This window comes from Chanodichthys erythropterus, chromosome 15 (assembly GCF_024489055.1).
Source record: "Chanodichthys erythropterus isolate Z2021 chromosome 15, ASM2448905v1, whole genome shotgun sequence".
In the NCBI taxonomy this organism is placed as follows: Eukaryota; Metazoa; Chordata; class Actinopteri; order Cypriniformes; family Xenocyprididae; genus Chanodichthys; species Chanodichthys erythropterus.
In genome coordinates, this window is record NC_090235.1 from 34,633,919 (window position 1) to 34,657,101 (window position 23,183).

The 23,183-nt window shown below is 35.8% G+C and overlaps 1 protein-coding gene across 1 annotated transcript; it reads left to right on the forward strand.

Moving 5' to 3' along the window:
- The first annotated feature begins 4,968 nt into the window (after positions 1-4,968).
- lin28ab (lin-28 homolog Ab) lies at positions 4,969-21,565 on the forward strand. Its single transcript, XM_067361394.1, has 4 exons — positions 4,969-5,002; positions 7,443-7,618; positions 16,109-16,287; positions 21,346-21,565. Exons 1-4 carry the CDS (start codon positions 4,969-4,971, stop codon positions 21,563-21,565), a joined length of 609 nt encoding a protein of 202 aa, XP_067217495.1.
- The last annotated feature ends 1,618 nt before the right edge of the window (positions 21,566-23,183 follow it).

Below are 23,183 nucleotides of genomic sequence, written 5' to 3' on the forward strand. Positions count from 1 at the left end.
TGGATGTGACAAATATGAAGACATCAACACACTGAAAAAAGGCTAGATATACACAAGGAAAACATGGAAACTAAAGAAGACACAAGAGTTTCAGCCCATGTAAATATATTCTTTCATTGTCTTCAAACAATCTGTCGTCTATATAGGCCTCCATTGTCACTGTAGCTTGCATGCGTTCTGGTCTGTTCTGTTTATGCAGTTTTCCTTTGACAGTAAATTTTATTAAGTTTACTTTTTCTAAATGAGACCGACTCCATGACGGATGCAGCCTTTAAATGCAACCTCCAGAGGATGCACCCTATGAATTGGAACACAGCTGGTGGCTTCACCTTTCAGGACTTGATAAGTTACTCTGGTCTTTGGCATTTTCTGATCATCTTCACATAGCTTCCACCAGAGGGCAGTCAAGCCAGTCACCTGCACTTGTGGAATGAACTGGGACAAATACTCTTACACTTGATATAAGAAGAACAGATGTACAATTCTAAGTTAAAATGCTAAAAACAAATCTCATCGCCCATTTCTCAGATGGAATTTAACTCTGTATGTTTTATTAAACCCAGTTCCCCCAAGAAATGCTGATCTTTCTTATCCTGATTAATACAGTTATGAATTCATTGTCATTACACTATTATTTGACTTTTTAAATATATACCTAAAGAATAAATTTAACTCTTTGTAACCCAGCCTGGCATTTTTGGCCTTGATAATTTTATCAGAATGTTCTAGAATAGTTGAAGAACCATGTCTAATCTTCATGCATCAACATTTTCATTGGTTCACTTAGCAGAAACTTTTATCCAAAGCGACTTACAAGAGAAAAGTACTACAGCACAATCCCTGATTAAATCCTTGTGTAAGTAGGCTAGTATAGTGCTCATATTGAATCTAGGATTGTATAAGTCAATTTGGATAAAAGTTACTGCTAAGTGAACCAAAAACATATCAGAAGTGGAGTTGTGCATTTTATTGCCATAAATATACTCTCAGGTTAAAGAATTATTGCATCTACAATCCCAATCTTGTCCAGTCTGGTGGTTGGTGCTTTAGAGATTTTAGCTGTAATACACAAGACATTTACAAACGTACAGTAAGTTTCAGAAAAGCATAATATAGAGCTGTCCAGGGTGCTGAAACTGGAAACCACTGTACTTCATGTTTTGTCTCTGATATATAGCTAATATTTAGTCTGCACACACTAACAAAATGTTTTCACTAAGACATGTTCTGCTAATGCAAAAGAAAGAGGCGAGAATGACAGATACAATAATGAGAAATAGGTTGGAATGATAGAGGAAAGAAAAAAACAATCAACCGTTGAACTGCATTGCTTAGTTCTCCAGTTTCTGATGTTGAGTCAGAGGATAAGTCTCATTCTTCACTGTCATGACTCATAGCCCGAGAAGATCACTGAAATCAGATCCTAGATGTGACTGGCCATTCCACTGTTTCACACTTGTTTTGCGGATATTGATTATCTACCGATTCCCTAAGGTCTTTGAGAAAGAACTGAACTGACATCCTTCCCATTGGGATATGACCCTGTTTCTCAATAGTGTGGCCCAAGCTTTCCATGCATATAATTGCAAATGTGGCAACATTAGACAAATGATCTGTTTTTAAAAATGCATGTAATCTCTTTAAATTTCTCAAATATTCCAAAAAGGTCATTATGGTATGGTATAGTGCATCATGTCTAATTAGGCAAACACATTGCTGAGGATCTTCAAATAAAACATCTGCAAATAAACATCTAGATATATAATGTACTGAATTCATCTTTCATTGTGTGTTGAGGAGAGAGAAAGAGGGGTAGTTTGAGGGGTGTTACAAGCACGTGCCAGATCCATTGTCCTCAGTCCGCTCTGCTTGACTTGGGTCACCTCCAGGATACCCCTCTGGTGCAGAGACTGAGTCAAGGCAATTGGTTACTAAGGAGGTCTCCATAGTAATCCTTTAGTCTTCATTATCTTGCTAAGGGAGGAATAAATGCAGCTAGCTGCTTTATCGTGATATTTTATGTTGCATTTAGGAAAATGCAACAATGTTATAACACAATGACTTTGACTGCAGTCAATCTCAAAACAAGACAGTGTGGGTATTTGAATGCCTTGTGTTTAATACATTTTAAAGTTTGATGAGGAGAAAGGCTTTCTACCATACAATATCCTGACATACGTCATTTTAGGCTTTACTATTTTGCATTTTGAATCCAAATTTGTTTGAAAACATCTTATATGATCATTCTGGGTATTTTAGTTTCATACATCACACTGGAAATCACTCATGTTAACTCTTTGCATTTTGGGACAGTACTGACAATTTGCTAATATATTAAAGCATTCAGTAGCTATTTAAACTGTTCATATTAGCCTATATGAATTATTTGCCAAAACAATCGAAGCACACAGGAGTATTGTATCCGATAATGCAATGTGCTTGACCTTCAAAAATATTTGAAGAGTTTCGTTGCAAAACGAGATAACTTTTTTTAATTTTTCAAAAATCTTGTTTTTTGGTTGTGCATTCCAATTAATATCAATTCAACTGCAGTTGGTTTGTTTTGATTTAAACCTTCATAACTTAAAAAATACAGCTAAGTAGCACCATAAAACAAAATAATAACATGATAACATAATAATAAACATGTTTTGACAAAAAGGTTAAAAACGGAGTTATGTCGTTTTGCAACAAAACTCTTCATTTGTTTGTTGGTTTCTTATTTTTTCTATTTTTCCTTGTGGTTTGAAGTATTTTTCTTAAAGGTGCAGTGTGTAAATTTTAGTGGCATCTAGCAGTGAGGTTGCAAATTGTAATATAGAGAAGCTACAGTGGCCAACACATGACGAAGTTGCCATCGTCTGAGACAACAGAGAGTAGCCAGTCAAGCAAATGCACTCTGTAGAGTGTTTGTCCATTTTGGGCTACTGTAGAAACATGTCGGCGCAAAATAGTGACTTAACGTGTAAGGGGACCTGCAGTCTGTGTACATAGAAATAGCTCATTCTAAGGTAATAAAAACATAACAGTTCATTATGTAAGGTCTTTACACGCCACTGAAAACATAGTTATGTATATTATATTGCATTTCTGTCAATAGATCCTCCTAAAATTTACACATTGCACCTTTGAAGGCACAAAATGTAAATTTCCGCTGCTAGAGGTTGCCTATTCGAAACAAAGGCGTATCTTGATGACGCAGAGATTTAGGAATCATGGGAGATGTGATCTTCACCTCACAGCCAGGGGAAAAGAATCCGAGACTCACTCAGGCAGAAATCATGTTCATGGTTTAATGTTACCATAGTATGAAGCAGAACAAGGCTGAGTGCTGTGGGAGCTGAATCGCTGGAGCGATTGCTAATGAGAGACGTTTACAGAACGTTTATAGCTTTAAATTCTTCTTCCAGTCAAGCGGATGTGTGGTAATGCAGCTCTGTTTTATCATATTAGATACATTTGAGTGTGTTGAAAATGACACTTCAGTAAGCTAGACTGATATTAGAATATCATATTAATATAATCAAGAAAATGAGATTCAGACAATTCGACTAAACGTGTTGAGCTATATAACAATGATTAGTTTTCTGTCTATAAATGTATCCAAACAGTTGTTCTCTTGTCCGATAAAAGATATAATAAAGTATCTTTGGTGTTTCCATGGTTTCTACAAAATAAGGGTACATTTACACAACAACATGTTTAAAACTGAGAAGTTTTTCCTTTGAGTTTTCCGCGTACAGATGACAACATTGTCAAAACAATCATTCACACAAATTTGTGAAAACGACTAAAAACGCTGTATTCTGCTGGCAGGCCATTAGATGGTGATGAAATACTATAGACTGAACATACGCATCATCGTTTTCATAGATTCGCGTTTTTGTTGTTTACACGGAGACATTTTCAAAACCTTGCAATTTGAAACCCGTTTTCAAAAGTTTGCATTTCCAGGACACAAAAACGCGGTTGTCGTGTAAATGAACGGACAAAACGCATAAAAAGTTTTACGTTTTTAGTTGAAAATGGTGTTGTGTAACCAGACCCTAACCAGAAATCGAGGGTAACACAGGTATGATGTCATTGTGACGCACAAACATGGTTAAAATTTCCCTGGATTTAAACATTCTTGGAAACATCTGGGATAATAAGCACACAAGTCAACAAAACACTCTTCTAGAGGTTTTTGGATATTTTATTCCAATAATCCTACGTATTGTGCCTTTTAATGGATATCTAACGCAGTTTTTACAAAAAGTGAATACGTGAAAAAATTAGACAACCAGACACCATTTACTGACTGAAACATGTGACTTAATAAGGTCATGAGGCTGTTTGATACGCATGCTGCATCCTTTTTTCACTCATATTTTGTTGCTTTTAATAATGCGTGGTAAGCAGTTTGCTAGAAGGCTATTACATTTCGTACAGAGATCCAGCTGCACGTTTGAATGACATTTAATGAGTGCGTCATGTGACCCACAGAAGCATATGCCAATTATCACATGAAGAGCGTCCTGGTTCTGTTCGGAATGTTTCATTGGGTAAAGCTTCATGACTAACGCATCTAACAGGTGCGGCACTGTTTCCTTTGACATGAGTCAGCAACCTGTGCTCATGTTGAGAGTGCGTTTTGGGAAGCTGGTGAACGGCATCCAAGAATCCTGCATGAATATTTAATTTGAAAGTGGATGCGGCTTTAATTGTGTTTGTGGGTGACGGGCCGCATGACAATCCAAACACAGTCATCAGAGCGAACCACAGCAGGAGCCTTGACTGACTCACTGCTCTTCATTCATTCACACACACTCGGCCTAGTATAAAATGCCTTCGAGGAGGGGGATAGTTGGACTGAGGCTTTTAGGTTTTCGCAAGGCTGGAGTCCAATCCACATTAGTTGATTAAGTAACAGAGGGAAAATTAACGATTTAAAAAAAAAAAAAAAAAAAAAAAAGTATTTCTATCAAGATGCCCCCGGCGAATCTGCATCTGAATAACACAGGTGAGGAATTTATGTTATCAGTCAGAGCATAAAATAACTGATATAAGAACTAATATATATATAAAATATATATATAAAATCAGACCATATATGCTTAATATTGTATGCAATATAATTTAGTGTATATGGAGCATATATTTGTAATTTACGCATTTTGTCATGTTGTGATGATATAAAATGTGCTAGGCCTATATGAAAAAGAAAACTTTTAATCTTATAAAATATATTTCCCTCAATGCTTAAGGAATTATGCAGATGCGTGCATGTAAATTGCTGTGTGTGAATGCTGTTTAAAACGCTTGATGCAATTCACATTCATTATGCGCTGGCGTCAGAGATCAATTAAATGTCATTTACACGGCTCGGAGTCTCATTGTTCTCTTTTGTGGTCTGCTTGAGGTGTGAGAACAATAAGACACTGCGGACATGTGCGCTTCATGAAGCTCAAACTAGAACTTCTGTCATCTTTGAACATAGTCTGTCAACATCATTAGCTATAGAGACATATTCATTGATGAGTTTATTTCTGGCATGTTAATACAAAAAAAAAAGTGTTTAATTGAAAATTTGCACAGATTGCACATATGCATTTTGATTTTGATTTTTTTTATCAAAAGAAATGCATTTTAAAAAGTGTATTTAAAGAAAAACACACTTTGTTATTTGAGAAGAACCCGCTTTTGCTGCACACAAACGCCTGATGTATTTTGGAAATAAAGCAGATTATGGCGTTTCTGAATAAAAGAGATTCAGATTTCCCTCCACACATTGATTCTTGCATTTAATAACTGGCCTCTTGGAGAATTTTGTTTTGTAATTATTATAACATAGTTTGCTATATATAAAAATAACACCATATTATTAATGTTTTCGTAGAGCACGATGGATGTGATAATAAAATGCCTTAAGATGCAACAAATAAGTGCTGGCCAAGCTTTATTGCTGTCCCAATGTCTATCCACTATGTGGTGTGTGTCAGCATGCTGAGGGTCATATAGATTTAAGAGGGGAGGCCACTTCCTATTCCCCAAGCTTACTTGTTCTCAATCTGTGATTGGCCCATTGGCGAATTCGGACCCTCGCTGCAGAAATGTGCAATTCATCAGCTCAAGTTGAGCATCACGTAGACTTGACCTAAACCTGATGGAGGTAGCCTAATAGAGGAGATGCTACAGTGACCCGTGTCCTATGATTCACCCAGGAATAAACACTGACCACTGTTTTATTATCTTTTTTCGTGTTGTGAACCAAGAAGAGGTTGAAGACATCCTGGAAACATGGCTGAAGGTGAGGTCGTGGGTGATCTTCTAGTGGGGGGTCAGTGAAGAGAGAGAGAGGAATAAAGAAGAGGGGGTGGGACGGATCTCCTGCATTGTCTTTCAGATTTGGGGATCTTTACAAAGGGCTCTTCCCAGAAGCCCTGGAATTTTCGCGTCGTTACCGCTAAAATGTACCCCAAATCTTTTGTTTTTTCGTTTCTTCTGGCGTCGGTAAAGTAGTGTTATTTGTTTTAGCTGGAGTTTTGAAATGTGGAGGAAAGTCTGAAGCTTTTTTCAGTACGCGGGATTTATTTGGAAATTGATGGGCGAGATGGGTGAAATGGGCTCGGTTTATGAGCAATATTATACAGGTGAGCGGGTGCACATTTGTGCTTATGATTAATTAGCTACTGAGAGTGCACGAGAACGCGCATTGAATTAACTTTCAATTTTTGTATAGTATATAATTATATAAAGATGAAATAGAGTTGCCTACTTTAAGGGAGCTTGATGAAAAAAAAAATATATTTTTTTTTAATGGATAGCCTATCATTTAATAATCTTTGTCGATGTGTGACGAGTTTATACGGCTAAATATGACACACACAGTGGGGAAAAATAGGCCTATTCAGGTTCCTGACTAATATTCCCTATTTTGGAATTTGCATTTCCCAGCTATAAATGATTGTACTAAATGTATAGCCTATATTTCTTGAGGGAAAGTGAATGAATTTTTGCGTTTTCGCTTTCAATGCTTTTAACAAAATCTGTAAAGAAATAAACTAAGAAAATTGTTGAAGTTACCTGTTGAAATATTGATATAGGCTACCCTCGTTACAACATAAGGAATGCTATTTATTTGCCTTACAAACAAACATTTTATATTAGTTTTAAAGCATGGTTTTAAATAGTGTAAAATAGGTACTGAAATAGAAAGTAGTTATATATTCGCAAGGAAAATAAATTTCGAGACGCATTTCATTCAATAGCGTTACGCACGTGTATTCTGGCATTTTCACGCCAAGCGTGATGAATTCACTACATGTCGAAACAGCAACGTAAGAGCTCACTGACTTATTTTATTTATTTATGACTGTTTTATATTTTTGTCCACTTTCGATAGCGAGATGTTTGTTTTTGTAAAGTTATATGCCTATACTTGTTTTTGTGCTTTTATTAAGGGGGCTGTGCGAAGACAGAGGAGGAGGAAGCCGCGAGCTCCGAGGAAGACTCGGGCTCGTTCCGTGGCACTGGGGTCTGCAAATGGTTTAACGTGCGGATGGGCTTCGGCTTCCTGTCCATGACCCATCGGGAGGAAATCTGTCTGGACTCACCCGTGGATGTGTTCGTCCATCAGGTGAGAGCAAATGAATCCTGCCGTTTTTAATGGACCGGACCTGTATAAGGCCTTCCTCTGTCCCTTGTCTTTTCATAGCTTTATTTTCTCATGGTTTAAACGACACAAACACTGGTTATTATGATAAACTAAATATTTTCAGTAATAGTTATCTTGTACCATTTATAAAGCTATAATTTACTATTGTTTGGTGTTAATGCACACGAACGAACATTAACGCCCAAATTTTCGATAGGCTTTCAAAACCTGCATTCTTAAAAAAAAAAAAAAAGGTTCTTCATTCGTTCAGCAAAAAAAAAACCTCTTTATCAGCAACCATTTTTCGCTTAATAGGGATGTTCAGCTGGCTGTATGGTGATTTGTTACGTATTAGATTGTGTTCGTTTCTGGTCTGTTTTGTGTGTGGACAGTTGTTATTAGAGTTTAAAATTAATGTTTTATTTGACAAAGGACTTTAAAGCTTTAGTTTCTTAATTGGGACTTTTATTTTTAGCATATAAAGATGTTGTAGTTTTTATTTTGAACAATTGCATTCGAATATTTCATTTATTTGGATAGGGTATCTGGTGGCACAAGTTTAGACTGTGATGTGTAACATTTTTTTAATTGAGAATTGAAGGGGTCAGATTGCGTTTTCTGATTTTTTTTTTTTTTTTTTTTTTTTTTTTATAGCATGCCAAATTAAGCCGATATTTTTAAATGGCTAAAAATCTCTTCACTATACAGATATATAATGTATTAACATATTATATAAATAAGTGCATTTTAGTACAAAATAAGTGCAAACTTTACGAGTGGGCCCATTAGATATCCTTGGATTTAATTTCACATGCAGGCCTGTGCTTTTACATTTCTTCCAAAGATTGGGCTGAAATGTTTGGCAAAACTAAAGTGATTGTTTTAGCTCTGGTAGAGTTGGGTGAATTCCTGTTGATCAAATTGGCAAAAATATGCTATGTCTTGTCATTCATGTCTGAGCTGTCACTCATGCTCACAGGGACACAGGTTCAAGTCCGGTCTGCAGCATGTCCTTGTTCCATGTCTTCTCACTTATTCCAACTTTCCTTCCATACCATCTTATAAATAGACAAACAGCCCAAAAATAAAACCACAACGAATATCTTAAATCTAAAATAACCCAGATTGGCTATACAGTGATTCACACAAAGTGCTATATTTAAAAAATCCTGTTGAGTTTATTGTCTCCAGCCCTGAACACTTACCTTCTCACTCAGCAATAATTTAACAAGCTATTGCCACAGAACAACCATCAAGTCGGCAAACAGTGGATCACCTATCACCCCGAGCCAAATGAGCTGCTGCCTCATGACTTGAGGTCATTGTGTAAAATTACCCAGAGATTAGAGCATCTTATGGGCAAGCAGCCCTACACATAGTGTCAAGTGATCTCTCTGTCTCTCTGGTCTTCGGTTACCTCCAGATTGGCTGTCTGGGAGGCTGAACAGAGGGTGTTAGGGCTTAGCATACATCACCTGTAAGTCTGATTGACTGCACATTATGATGTAAAACTGAGATGGGAACATCAGAGTAGCAGGGTGTGTTATAGTTCCTTTCATCAACACCCTGAACTGATGACTCACTGCAGTATAAGTTCAACAACAAAATAAAAATTGTCATCATTTACTCACCCACATGTCATTCCAAACCTGTATGACTTTCAGGTGAATTATCCCTTTGGAAAAAAAAAAAAAAAAGCCTAACTATAAATGCATTAATTTATGCTGATTTAATGAAGTGATTTGAATGCAGGGAACATTTAAGACATCATACTGGAAAAAAAAAAGTGTGCTAGATTTACATGATTTAATCATGTACATCAGTTCGACATGAATCAGTTAACACAAAAAAATTATTTGTACATGTAAAACATGCTGTTTCAGTTACATCAACACACACAAAAAAAATCATTTTTGAGCACTTGATTGGTTCACATTCGGCTTACCTCGAATGTTAAAAAAAAAAAAAAAAAATCATGTGCTACCTTGTGAATAAAATGTTACCTTGCACATTTTAGAGAATTACGTTAATTATAGGCAAATAAATACTTTTGTTGTGTAGATCATAAATAATGGATAAATCAGACTTTTTTGTGGTTATAAACCTCACATCAAGGTTTTGTGTTTATAAACCAGCCAAATGGGCATAGTTATCACTTGTTGCTTATTTAAAAAAATTGCCAGATATCAGCCAATGAACCGGCTGATAAATCAATATGCATTTAGCAATACTTAAAATATACTTAAAGAAAGTAAGTGCAGTTAAAGAACTCAATAGTTCTCCCAAATAATGTCATAATTTAATTATCCTCATTTCATTCAGTAAATGTAAAACTTCCTTTCTTCTGCAGAACACAGAAAAAAGTGATACTTTTGAGAATCTTTTAAATGTTTTATTTATAATGAAAGTCAGGTGGTTCAATAGTTAACTGTGGCCAACCTTTCGGAACAACATTTATAGCAACGCAGTGGGAATTTGACCTTGGTTGTTTGGAGAAAGATTTCTGGACATTCTTAGATGGTTTGGTTTTGATAATCTGGAGGAAATCAGCACTCAAACCTACCTGTGTCTCTTTCTGTGGATATATTGATAAAACTCAGAGTAGAGAGACTGCCACGGGACCTGCCAGGTTAAAAAGACAATGGCTGTCATTGTCAAACCCACAGATGGAAATCCTGCCTTCTTTAAATATCCGAATCACTGAATGAATGGTGTTTGTGTGTGAGGATGACCAAAAAGAGGGGTCAGTGGAGAGAGATTTCATAATTAATGGTGAAAAATAGTTGAAAGACATGCTGAAAGAGAGAATGTTGGGAGTGGAGATCAAGAAGATTGAAAAAAAGGGGGAAGGGAGGGAGTATTTTAAGGGAGGGGGGTTGTTAGCTGAATTCATTGATAAAAAAAAAACTAGCAAAAGAGGAGGGTGAGTGGTAGAGGTCAAAGGATGGAGCCGTGGATGGCTTCAGGAAGCTTTGGCGGGGGTTGGGAGGCACTTGGGCCTGATTCCTGTCCCAGCGACCCCCCCCCCCTCCTCTGTGAGATGGGTGTCAGAGTCAAGACTGACATCATGTGAGAGCCAAAGTGTGGAGCACTGCAGACGTCTTACCTGGTGTAGCTAGCAGTGTTGGGAATTGCTACTTTGATATGATCAGCCTTTTAATAAACTACAGTTTAAAGAAGTTAAACAGTCCAGCTGCCCCCAACCTAAGCTCATTGGAAAGATGTGCCTCTCCTAATTTTTTTGCAAAACTCCAAAAACACACCGGTACAAACAATTCACTGAAGTTTTCAGTTAAAGTAGTCACTGTAAAAATGGTAAAAACTTTTATTCCTTTTCACACAAATTGCTGAGGCAGATTATCAATTAATAAAGACTTATTTTCACTTGGTTCCTTGCACAATACTATGTTGTGATCTCAAAACGCTTATGATTTGTAGACTAATCACATAACCGTCTCCAATGTACAGCTTTTCTGACATTGTAAACTTGCTCAGTAGCTCACCAGTCCCATGAGACACAAGTCATGACACGATAAAAGAGCTCAAAGACTTGTAGAATCCAGCATGGTTACTTCATCAAGTGTGTTTTGAAAGGCTCGTTTGACTTCCTGCTTCTATGAAGCCACTCCCTCCGAAATACGCAATGTGCTCAGATTGGTTAGCTGGCTCAGTGTATCCAGAGCCATCGTGATTTGCTGAAGCGTCCGGAAACGCCACGCCCCTTACCATTTGTTACTGGTTACGTGTGCTTCGTTTATATTGTATGCTCAATTTGATAATATTGCTGTATCAAAGTGAGCCCGAATCAGACCCAGATGAACAGCAATCGCAGCTTTTAAAGGACGTTTATGAATGGTATTTCATTTAGTATTTGTGTCAAAGTGTTTAGATATGCTGTCACTGCTGTATGTTAGCTTTCAATATAGTTTTATCCTGATTAAAGCTTTACTGTAGCCGAATACATGACTGAGTAGTAGCATTTTTGTAAAGGTAGCGTTTAATTTACAGCATGAACAACTGTTTTTCTATGAACATAGACGTTTGTTGGTGTTTGTTGGAGAAGTATGCACTATAATGGCTAGCGAAGCAAAAACGAGTTGCTCTTTGTATATGTCCTTGATGCATCCAAAAATAGCAACAGAACTATACGTTTAAAAGACATGTACAAACAATAAAACCTACTTACAGTTTGGGGCGATAAACAGCAGCATCTGCTTTTAAAGTGGGAACTGCTTCTTTCAGTAATAGCCTTTGTGCATTCAGTAACAGCCATCCAGCATTGAACTCGTGTAGATTCTGGAAGCTGTCTTCAGCGCCACATCCAGTGTAGAAAATATCACAGATTATAATGGGTTCTATTATCTATTGACGCGTCGAGCCGCTCGCGTCCGGTGTACACAACTCTTCCGCTTTCATTATGCTGCGCCACATGGCCACGCCCACTATGTTGCATGTTCCCGGGGGGCGTGTTTTGCAGGGTTTATGATGTCACCAACCCGGGAAGAAGCTCGTTGTAGTCCAAACTGGTCGTTTTTGTAACTGCCATAACTTTAAAAGACAATATCTCCATTTTCATTGAACTTTCAGCACTGTAACTTCGCAGATACTGTTTATGCTCAAGCAGCAACATTACACACTAACTAAAGTTAAAAAAAGTGAAATCACATTGAACCACCCCTTTAACACTATTGGTTAGGTTTAGGTTGGGTTTAGTGTAGGTGGTACCTTATTTATAAATGCGATAGAGAATTAATCTCTTAGTGCCATTCACCGGACATTTCATTTCCGAACTGCTGCTATGCAACAACTAACAAAATAAAAAGTTTCCAAATTAAACGTAAAATAAACAAGAAGAGCAGCCTGGTGTTTTGCTCTTAGAAAGAATGTGTGGAATTTATTACAGACCATTAAGAGTTTAATGTGTAAAAGACTAAAAGCATTCTTCTAAAGCATGTCCTCGTGAGAAGATAAGCAATTTTACTACAAAGGCACCAACAAAGTAAATTATTTGGTACTTTTTTTGTCTTTAACTACTATGTACTAACATTTAAATTAATCATTTGATATACAATATTCTTACATACATGTATTTACATTGTACTTATATTAAAAAAATACCTGTATTTAATTACATCTGTAATTAATTTCTGTATTTACATCTATAATTACACTGTTGAGCCTTCCCCTACCTCTTAACCCACCCTTAAACCTATCGATACCACCAAACCTGTCCCTAAATGTACCCGTATCCCACTTCAGCATCAAAAGTGATTTGCAATACCACATGAACACAATATGTACACTGTACTTATTTTTTGATGTAAGTATATAGTAGAAAAAGACACCTAATATAAAGTGTGACCATTTATTCTCTACTCCATGGCTGGAGTCAACTTCATACTATGCTCTCACACATACATCAACTAGTCTGATATTTGGTCTCCAAGTTGTTGTTTGTTAAGAGTACAAGCAGAAGGTTGTTTTTAAAGGTAGATCCTTTCTCAAGCCCCATTTCCATGCGTCTATAGAGCAAGTATCTCAGGAATGTGAGCTTCCCCCCACTTTTTCCCACAACAAACCCAGTGCTTGATGGCCAGGGTGAGATTTAACCAGATGCCGTTATTTTGGGGAAGTTCATCTGCCCATCCCAGTCTTAATCCGCACTTTCATTGCATTTTCTTGAGAAACAATAAAGGTACATATATGTGATGTTTAAGTAACATCCAGTCTGCTAAAATGCCACTGTCTTGTTGAATTTTGAAAGAATAGATACATCCTTTGCTGCCTATGATATCTTAAAATATTCTGCATGTAGGCTGATGGTTTGAGCCTTCAGTTTTGGATACAGCCATTGAGGGACACAGATCTTCAGTTAATTGGTGGAGGGACCAGATGAGGAAGCTGTTTTGATTTGAGTGTTATGTGAAGAGGTGGGTGTGATGGTGGCAGAGTGAAAGGGATGTAGCAACATTGTTGGGGGCAGGGAGGTTGGTGTTTTTACTGGTTCTTACAGAATTGCGCAGCTCTGAGAGAAAGGTTAATGCTGAAATGTATTGACGATTCAGTGTAGTGCTTAATTAAAATTATTTTGTGGAGATGGCATGCAGAAAGTGGGAATTTTGCTAAAATGTGCAGTATATAACAGAGAAGAATGCTCTAGTAGATAATGTATCCCACTGCAGTAAGCTACAATGTGACAAATCAGAAGTAATTAACTTTTGGAAGTGCATTCAAATAATAAATTGAAAGATAAAGACTTTTAACACAAAATTAAATTAATAAATGCTAAATAATCTTTTTTATTGCTCAGAACTGGATGGCACTCAAATGCAACAACAAAGTAATATACTGCATTTAGCAGATTAGAGCTGGGTGATAGTTTACATTTTGCAAAGATACAAGCAATCAAGCAGTTGAGATTTGCTATATAGTATATCACCCTGAAAGTTCATAATAAATGATTTATTACATGGCATAAAAATGATCTTTAACAGCTGCATATTTGCATGAATATATTTTATTTTGTATTACATTTTTATTTATTTATTTATTTTTTATTTATTTTTTTGGCAAGAGGAATGGGATGGTAATTATAAAAATGTGTATATTGTGTAAATAAATTGTATTTCTGTCATGACAACTCTCAGAATGTTTGGTATGGTAATGGATATAGATACAATAGATCTGCTACGCTGTTGCTGCTTAATTGCTGCTGCTGCTGCTGTTGATTATTGCTGCTGCTGCTGCAGAGCAAGTACGGGACTTGCTACTGCCAATACATACACGACCCGCTGCTGTGAGCAAGCAAGACATGCTGCTGTTGTACAATATAGCGTACATGAATATCCCGTAGCAGATCTATACAGGTGGAGCTGGGGAAGCTGGAGGGTTTCTGAAGCACGCTGCGCTACTAAGCAATGCTAACTCATGTATTTAAAGATTAAGCACGCAGCTCATTGGCTACTAATACAGCAGGAACCAATCATCTGTGACCTATAGATAATGATGTGATAATTAGCAGGTTTGCCTGCGCCATCTAGAGTTTCATGCCAGAACTTTGTATGTGTGTATGTTTATAAATACAGTGCACAGCATAAATGAGTACACCCCCTCTGAACAAATACAAAATATGTATTTTCTTAATGATCACTAATACAATTCATGGAAAGATGGCAAAACTCAAATGTCTTAAACATATACTTGATAAAAACTGAAAAATATACATGTCCACAGAAGGTTTTTCACCTTGGGAGATTGCATATCATCATTTTCATGTTGGAAAAAATGCCCAACAATGCAGGGAATGAGGAGATGGTAGCATCTTCTGTTTCAAGTTTCTGTATTGCATCACACAGTGGTGTGTGAATTCATGACAGCATTGATAAAGCACAACTCCCTCACACCTTCAGCACTCATACATCCCTATATAAGGGAATCCCTACCACTGAACTTCACTGTGGGAACCAGGTACTTCTCACTGTACTCCTCCTCTAGCAACACCATAATATTCTGGATGCTGTTAGATCCAAAATGATTGACTTGCTCTCATGAGACCAGAGTATGGCTTCCCAGAAGTCTACATTTTGTAAATATGGACCTTGGAAAAGGCTAATTGACTTTATTGTGCTTTAGCTACAGTAGGTAGTTCCAGTGAGAACAACAACCATGCATGTCATTTCTGCAAGCTGCATCTTACTCTGTGAGAGAACAGTCACACTTTTCATAGCTTTTGCTGGCTCTCAGACACCCGTTTGGTGTTACTCCTGCTCTTTGTCTAGCAAAAAATCACTCATCACTAAATGAAAGCTTAAAATGAAGGCCTGGTTATTTCAGGGGCCTTATCACAAGTCCATTGTTTTTGAACTTCTGTTACTTTTGCTATATTTTCACACTTAAAACAATGATTGGTAATCCTCTTGTGCCACTGTCCTCTTTTGTGCTAAGAAATAAGTCCTCTCCCAAGTGGTTCCATTGTTGTCCGCATTAAGTCTCAGAATGATTCAGTGGGCTATATAACACTTTTAATTGTCAAGAAATTACTACTCTTTAAATATTTTGGTTCAACATGCATACATGCAGATAAAATAATCGCCTTAAGTTTTATTTAGTAACTTTCAGGAGGGTATACTCGTTTTTGCAACAACATTTTATCACTTTGATAAGAATCTTATTTTCTTAAATAATTTTGACATGTTTCTTTGGTAATTGGTCAAGCAGACATTATATCTCTAAAGAACCCTAATATGTCTTTAAGCAATTGAGTAATTGCTGACTTTAAGTTTCAGAGGGCACTCATTTATGCTGTCACACATATGATTAACAACCCTTTTAAAATATAAGTATTTACATTTTTAATAAATGTTAAATATTTATTTAAGCATTCGTTTAAAAAAAAAAAAAAAAAAGAACAAATCGGCATCAAAATGTATATGAGCAAGCATCTACAGCAGTGTTTCTACCATATCTCTGCAGAGCAAGCTTCATATGGAAGGCTTCCGCAGTCTGAAGGAAGGAGAAGCTGTGGAGTTCACCTTCAAAAGATCCTCTAAGGGTCTGGAGTCCTTATGGGTGACGGGCCCAGGTGGGGCACCATGTGTAGGCAGCGAGAAAAAACCCAAGGGTGCCCAAAAGCGGCGTTCAAAAGGAGATCGGTGAGTGCTATTCTGTACTACATTTTCACTTACACTATATGATGAATGTTTTATGAAGTTATACAGATTTCATCAATCTGATAATTGAGGAGTTTTTTTTACATTCATGCTTTTACCCATCCTTCTCCTACAGTAGGTAATATATGGTCATATCTCAATTTGATATAATTAAAGGGTTAGTTCACCCAAAAATGAAAATTCTGTCATTAATTACTCACCCTCGTGACGTTCCACACCTGTAAGACCTTCGTTCATCTTCAGAATACAAATTAAGAGATTTTTGAAGAAATCTGAGAGGTATATAACTCGTCCATAGACAGCAATTTAACCGACACTTTCATGGTCCAGAAAGGTACCAAAGACATTGACAGTCGACAAAAACAGTCAAAGTGACTGCAGTGGTTCAACCTTAATTTTAAGAAGTGACGAGAATACTTTTTGTGCACAAATTCAAAATAAAAATAGCAACTTTATTCAATAATCTCTTCTCTTCCCTGTCATTATCCTTACGTAGTTGCCGCAGTAAGCACATTGAAGGCTTCTGTGTTTACGTCCGAATGCGTGCATAGCATGACGTATGTGTGTGATGATAATGCAGAAGCTGGCCAATAAGGTGTCGGCGTTCTGACATAGAACCTGGAAGTGATGGACGTAAACAATGTATGAGAATGACACAGAATAGAAGATATTGTTAAATAAAGACGTTATACAAATCTGACGTTTGTCAGATCAAGCCGTTCACAGATTCTTGGCAAAGTGACGTAAATTTGCACAGGCCCCTCCCATGACTGTTGACGGACACTGCCATTTTAGCATAGACCCTCCCTGAGTGAGCCATGACGATGAGGCAAGCCCCTTGCTAAGACAGCTGTTTGATCGAGCCGGCGCCTCGCACACACACAACAAAGCACCAATTGTTCATTATCAAAATAATACAGTCGAGCAAACATGTCGTCATTTCTATTTAGAACCTTCTCACTGTAATTCATAACTGCATGTTTATAATGAACAATGCATTAAGGTGCGTACATTTTATGTAAAGATAACATTGTAACACTAACATAAGGTTTATAAAGGTGTTAGTTAATGACTAACAAGTAATTTTCAAATGTATTTTGATAGTTTTTGAACATTTATAAGTGCATAAATAAGAATTGCAATACCTGCCAAATATTGTTTACAGCCCACCCATGGAAGATAGGGGTGGGGTAAACAGTAGCTCATTATAATTTAAAGGGACATGAACCGAAACGGCTTGCTGTGAACAGAGCTGTTTTTGACAAGGTAAACAGGTTTTTGTTTTTTTGTTTTTTACACAACCATTCAGAAATTTTAATCAAAGTATGTTATAGATTTTCATGAAGTCCCTAAAGAGAATTTTTTTTTATTTATATTGGCATAGTTGAATAACAAGTGTTCAGTACATGGAAAAGACATACAGTGAGTCTCAAACTCCATTGTTTCCTCCTTCTTATATAAATCTCATTTGTTTAAAAGACTTCCGGAAAACACTCGGATCTCAACATAACACAGACTGTTACGTAACAGTCGGGATCCTTAATATGTATGACCCCAATATTTGCATAATGCCAGCCCATTTGATGCATTAGACAAGGAAAGGCAGTATTAACAGCTGGATCTGTGCACAGACAAGGTAAGCCAGCAAGAACAACAGCGAAAAATGGCAGATGGAGCAATAATAACTGACATGATCCATGATATCATGATATTTTTAGTGATATTTGTAAATTGTCTTTCTAAATGTTTCATTAGCATGTTCTAATATACTGTTAAATGTGGTTAAGGTTACCATCGTTTCTTACTGTATTCACGGAGACAAGAGAGTCGTTGCTATTTTCATTTTTAAACACTTGCAGTCTGTATAATGCATAAACACAACTTCATTCTTTATAAATCTCTCCAACAGTGTAGCATTAGCCGTTAGCCACAGAGCACAGCCTCAAACTCACACAAATCAAACATAACCATCTAAATAAATACTTTACTCACATAATTTGAAGCATGCATACAGCATGCATGACGAACATCTTGTAAAGATCCATTTGAGGGTTTTATTAGCTGTGTGAACTTTGTTTATGCGATGTATATAGTCGAGAGCTGGTGGGGCAGAGGGAACGCATCTCTTAAAGGGGCCGTGCTGAAAAAATCAGTGCATAGTTAATGATGCCCCAAAATAGGCAGCTAAAAAAATTAATCAAAAAATAATCTATGGGGTATTTTGAGCTGAAACTTCACAGACACATTCAGGGGACACCTAGGACTTTTATTACATCTTGTAAAAAAACAATCTAGGGCACCTTTAAATTGCTGTCTATGGATGAGAATATACCTCTCGGATTTCATCATAAATATCTTAATTTGTGTTCTGAAGATGAATGAGGGTCTTACAGGTGTGGAACGACATGAAGGTGAGTATTCAATGACTATGAATTTTCAATTTTGGGAGAACTAACACTTTAAGTACATTACCCTCGCTTAAAAAAAAAAATAGGGTAAAATATGTCCTGATCAGGTTCTTGACAGGTGAGATTCACCGATTCACCTGTTAGGATGTTGGTTCTGCTTTCTTTGAGGTTAAACTACCCTCACTCTTACTAGCTACTGATATTTTTGGGTATAAATGTTCAGGATGTTGCTTTTGAATTGCTTTGACACAGTATCTCGAAGAGCATTTCCTTCCCCCACCCTGTGCATTGGTGACTTGACCTGCTGAATCAATAGGTTGTTTAAAATCTCATAGCTCAGAAATTAGGCACACAGTCACCCACCCCCCACAGTAGAACTGCAGGTTATTGATAAGCACCTCCCACAATCCTCAGCTGTATCTAATCACAGTGGTTGGTTGAGTGTGGATTTAAACAGATCAAAAAGATTGCAGTCATTTGTGCACAAATGACTGTGTTATAAGCACAGATACGCAGCAGTGTGTTGTTGCAGTAGTGACAGTCCTGTAATGTCTGTGAGAGCAGCTGCCATAATCAGCGAACGCAACTTGTTCAACATGACAATTTTCCATTTAGTAAAATGTACTTTCTCCTGCTGCTTATCATTGCTACTCCATCTTTCTCTCTGTCTGTACCTCTTGATGGAGGATCAGATCCTGTCCATTTAATTAATAACAGATGTAGGTGCCTGAGAAAGGTCAGAGGTGAATGCTGCCATAGCAACCCTGAGGTGTGATGTATGTGAACTGGATGGGGGTGGGCAGGAAAGAGCAGGGATCAAAGTGCAAAGGTCATGCTGCATATTGAAACAAAGGGCCAAAGAGATGCCCCACCTCCTCCAAAGCACACCTCCTTCCTCTGGCCGATCAATAACTCCCCCCTCAGTTCTGCTGCAGGGAGACAATGTAGTAGAGAGCTCATGGGCTTAAATGCACAGGAAGTTTTCATTTAAATGAATAGCCTGGCAAAAAAAAAAAATTTGATTTTTTTTTTTTTTTTTAAGTGACACTGAAGTATAGTACTAAATCTGAATCGTAAATAAGTTGTGAATAAGTTATCATACTAAACTCATATTTTATTTATTTATTTATTAAATCAGTTGTGAATAAGTTACCATACTAAACTCATATTTATTTACATATTTACATTCAAATAAATAAATAAATAAATATGAGTTTAGTATGATAACTTAATCATAACTAATTTACGTTTCAAATAAGTTGTGAATAAGTTACCATACTAAACTCATATTTATTTACACATTTACATTCACATAAATAAATAAATAAATAAATAAATAAATAAATAAAGAAATATGAGTTTAGTATGATAACATATTCACCAATTTATTTGAAACGTAAATAAGTCATGAATAAGTTACCATACTAAACTCATATTTATTTATTTATTATTTATTTGTGAATGTAACTATGTAAATAAATATGAGTTTAGTATGGTAACTTATTCACAACTTATTTAAAGATTTGCATAAATAAATAAATAAATATGTAAATAAATATGAGTTTAGTATGATAACTTATTCACAACTTATTTATTTGAAACGTAAAGTCATGATTAAGTTATACAAAATTCATATTTATTCACATTTATTTATTTATTTGAATAGTAAATAAGTTGTAAACATACTAAACATTTATTTATTTATTTGTTTGTGTTTGTTTGTTTATTAATTTATTAAGTCACTGCTAAATAAGTCATCATACTAAAGTTATTTGTTTGGATGTTTGTTTGAGTCATGAACAAGTAATCAATCTAAACATTTGTTTGTTTGTTTGTTTATTAGTTCATTAAGTCACTTGTAAATAAGTCGTAAATAAGTCATAAATAACCTATCATACTAAACTCTCTCTCTCTCTCTCTCTCTCTCTCTCTCTCTCTCTCTCTCTCTCTCTCTCTCTCTCTCTCTCTCTCTCATATATATATATATATATAATATATATATATATATATATATATATATTATATATATAGTGTGTGTAAATCATGAATAAGTTATACTAAAGTTATTTATTTATTTATTATTGTCCATATTAATTAATTAATTAATTAATTAATTAATTAATTAAATACAACATAATCTTTTTTGGAGCTCAGTTGTTTCAATCCTCATTCAATGTCACTGTTCACCCTGCTCTTTTTTTGTTTGTTTGTTTGTTTGTCAGTTCTGCTGAACATTATAAGGGTTAATACATTTGTCTTGGATTCTGTGGTGCTGTAGATGTACACAAAACATTATCATTCTCCTTTTAAATCATTATCTAAATAAAGACAGGATAATAATGCCATGTAAAACATCTCACATATTAGTATCTCAAACTTTTTTTTTTTTTTTTTTTTTTTTAATATGTTTTAAGAAAGCTGTGCATACTAGTCATATTGTAGTTCCATTTGGTTAAACAACACAATGTCTGCCTCATAAACATAAACACTTCACATGCTAAATTGGCTAATTGGCTCTCATTTTTCTTTTCCAACCCAGGAATGATAATTCATCCACAGTGGCCCTTGATTTCAAACGTTTGACCGCCCCCTAGTGGCCTTTCTTGCAAATAACACATTTGTTTTCCAACAGATGCTTCAACTGTGGAGGGCCAAATCATCATGCTAAAGAATGCCAACTGCCACCTCAGCCAAAAAAGTGCCATTTTTGCCAAAGCATCTCGCACATGGTGGCCAACTGTCCAATCAAAGCACAGCAGTTGTCACCAGGATCTCAGGGAAAATCAACAACCTCAACAGGAGAAGAAGAGGACATGAGCCACACCCCCTTACCTCCAGAGAGCTCCGATTAGTTTGGAGATATTGTCAGGGAAACACAAGCACCAATCAGAAAATGTCAGTGGAAAGCTGCTTTTGGAACTAACTCAGGTTTTTCTTTTTCAAACAGCAGAAATGAATGTTCCCTCTTACTTTTGTACTTTAGTCAGGAAATTAAAACCCAGATTAAATTAATATAGAAAGTTATACTAAGAAAATACGATCACCTTCCTATCCATCTTTATTGTTAGCCATCATGTTCATAAAAATATCTGTAACTCAGCTTTGTTATAGGACTTTGTCTATTCACAGAATTTATTTGGGAGATTCCAGATATTTCACAGGGATGATGATGAAATGCATGTATTCAGAGGACAAATCTCACAAAAACATGTCCAAGTCAGAAGCTTATTTTGAATTTTAGAAACATTTAAGATTTTTTTTTTTTCGTGACAATTAATCATGTTTACTTCCCATATTCTAAATATTATACAAAATTAATCCATATGTATATGTTGCAATATTATTTTATTGTATTCATATTTTAAAGTAATGCATTTTTTTAAATCAGTTGTTGCTTTGCAAAAAAATAAATGCATTATAAATTATTTCTTAATCAATAATCCCATTTTTTTCTTTTGATTATAGGGTAAAATATTGTATGTAGTACAGAACTACTTGACAAGTTTTGTGAGATCTGCCCTAAAAGTGTGAAGCAAGTGTGAGAGAAATATTTTTATTTTCTGCCTTAGCTAGCAAAGTGTCTTAGATTTGTACTGAAACAATCAAAATGCATCATATTGACAAATTGCAAAAAGCCTGGATATTACACTGGTGAAATGCATATCTGTCTTTGTGCTTAGGTACAAATGATCTCTTGCTTTCTGATAACAAAATTAGCAATCATAGAAATCATAAATTTTTTCTTGTCTGAGACGCTTTGATTGTTCTAATCCACAGGCCAAATGAATGTTAAAAGTTTGTATTCGTGCAGATTATACATCAGTCTCTTTGTATCACCAGTGGAAATATTTTGACTGCACTGTCACTAGTTAGTTACTATGCGAAAGACACTGTGACTTTCTTAGATTATTAATGCTATATAAATGGCTCACTCTCATCTAAAAATCTGGAAAATTATAGGAAATGTCCTGAAGACATTTGAAAACAAGAGCCAAGACAATAGCACATTTTTTTTTAATTATAATCTTTTTCTTTCTAAGCGTTAAATGAGACTCAAAAGATGTGCCGGGTTTGTCAAAGCTTATTCCAAGAAGAGATCCTGACTTGATCTCACTTTATTGTAAATATCAATTGTAAACTTTTTTTTAAAACCACTGTTATTTATTTGTAGCAACACAAACTGACCTCAAACTCTGTGATGTTGCGATGGACTCAGTTTGCTCTCAGTCACAACAAGAGCTACTTTTTTTCTAGTTATTTCATAGTCTAATAATGTTTTTTTAACTGTAGTAATGAGTTGATTGACAAGTATTCACAGTGTTTAAAATGTGCTGTGATTTTTATTTATGGCCTTTCTTAAAAACAAAACAAACAACAACAAAAAAAAAAAAACTCTTTTTATGATAAACTTATGATTTATCCCCATAACTGCATGAAGTTCATGTTTGTTCTCTTTTTGACAGGGAGCAA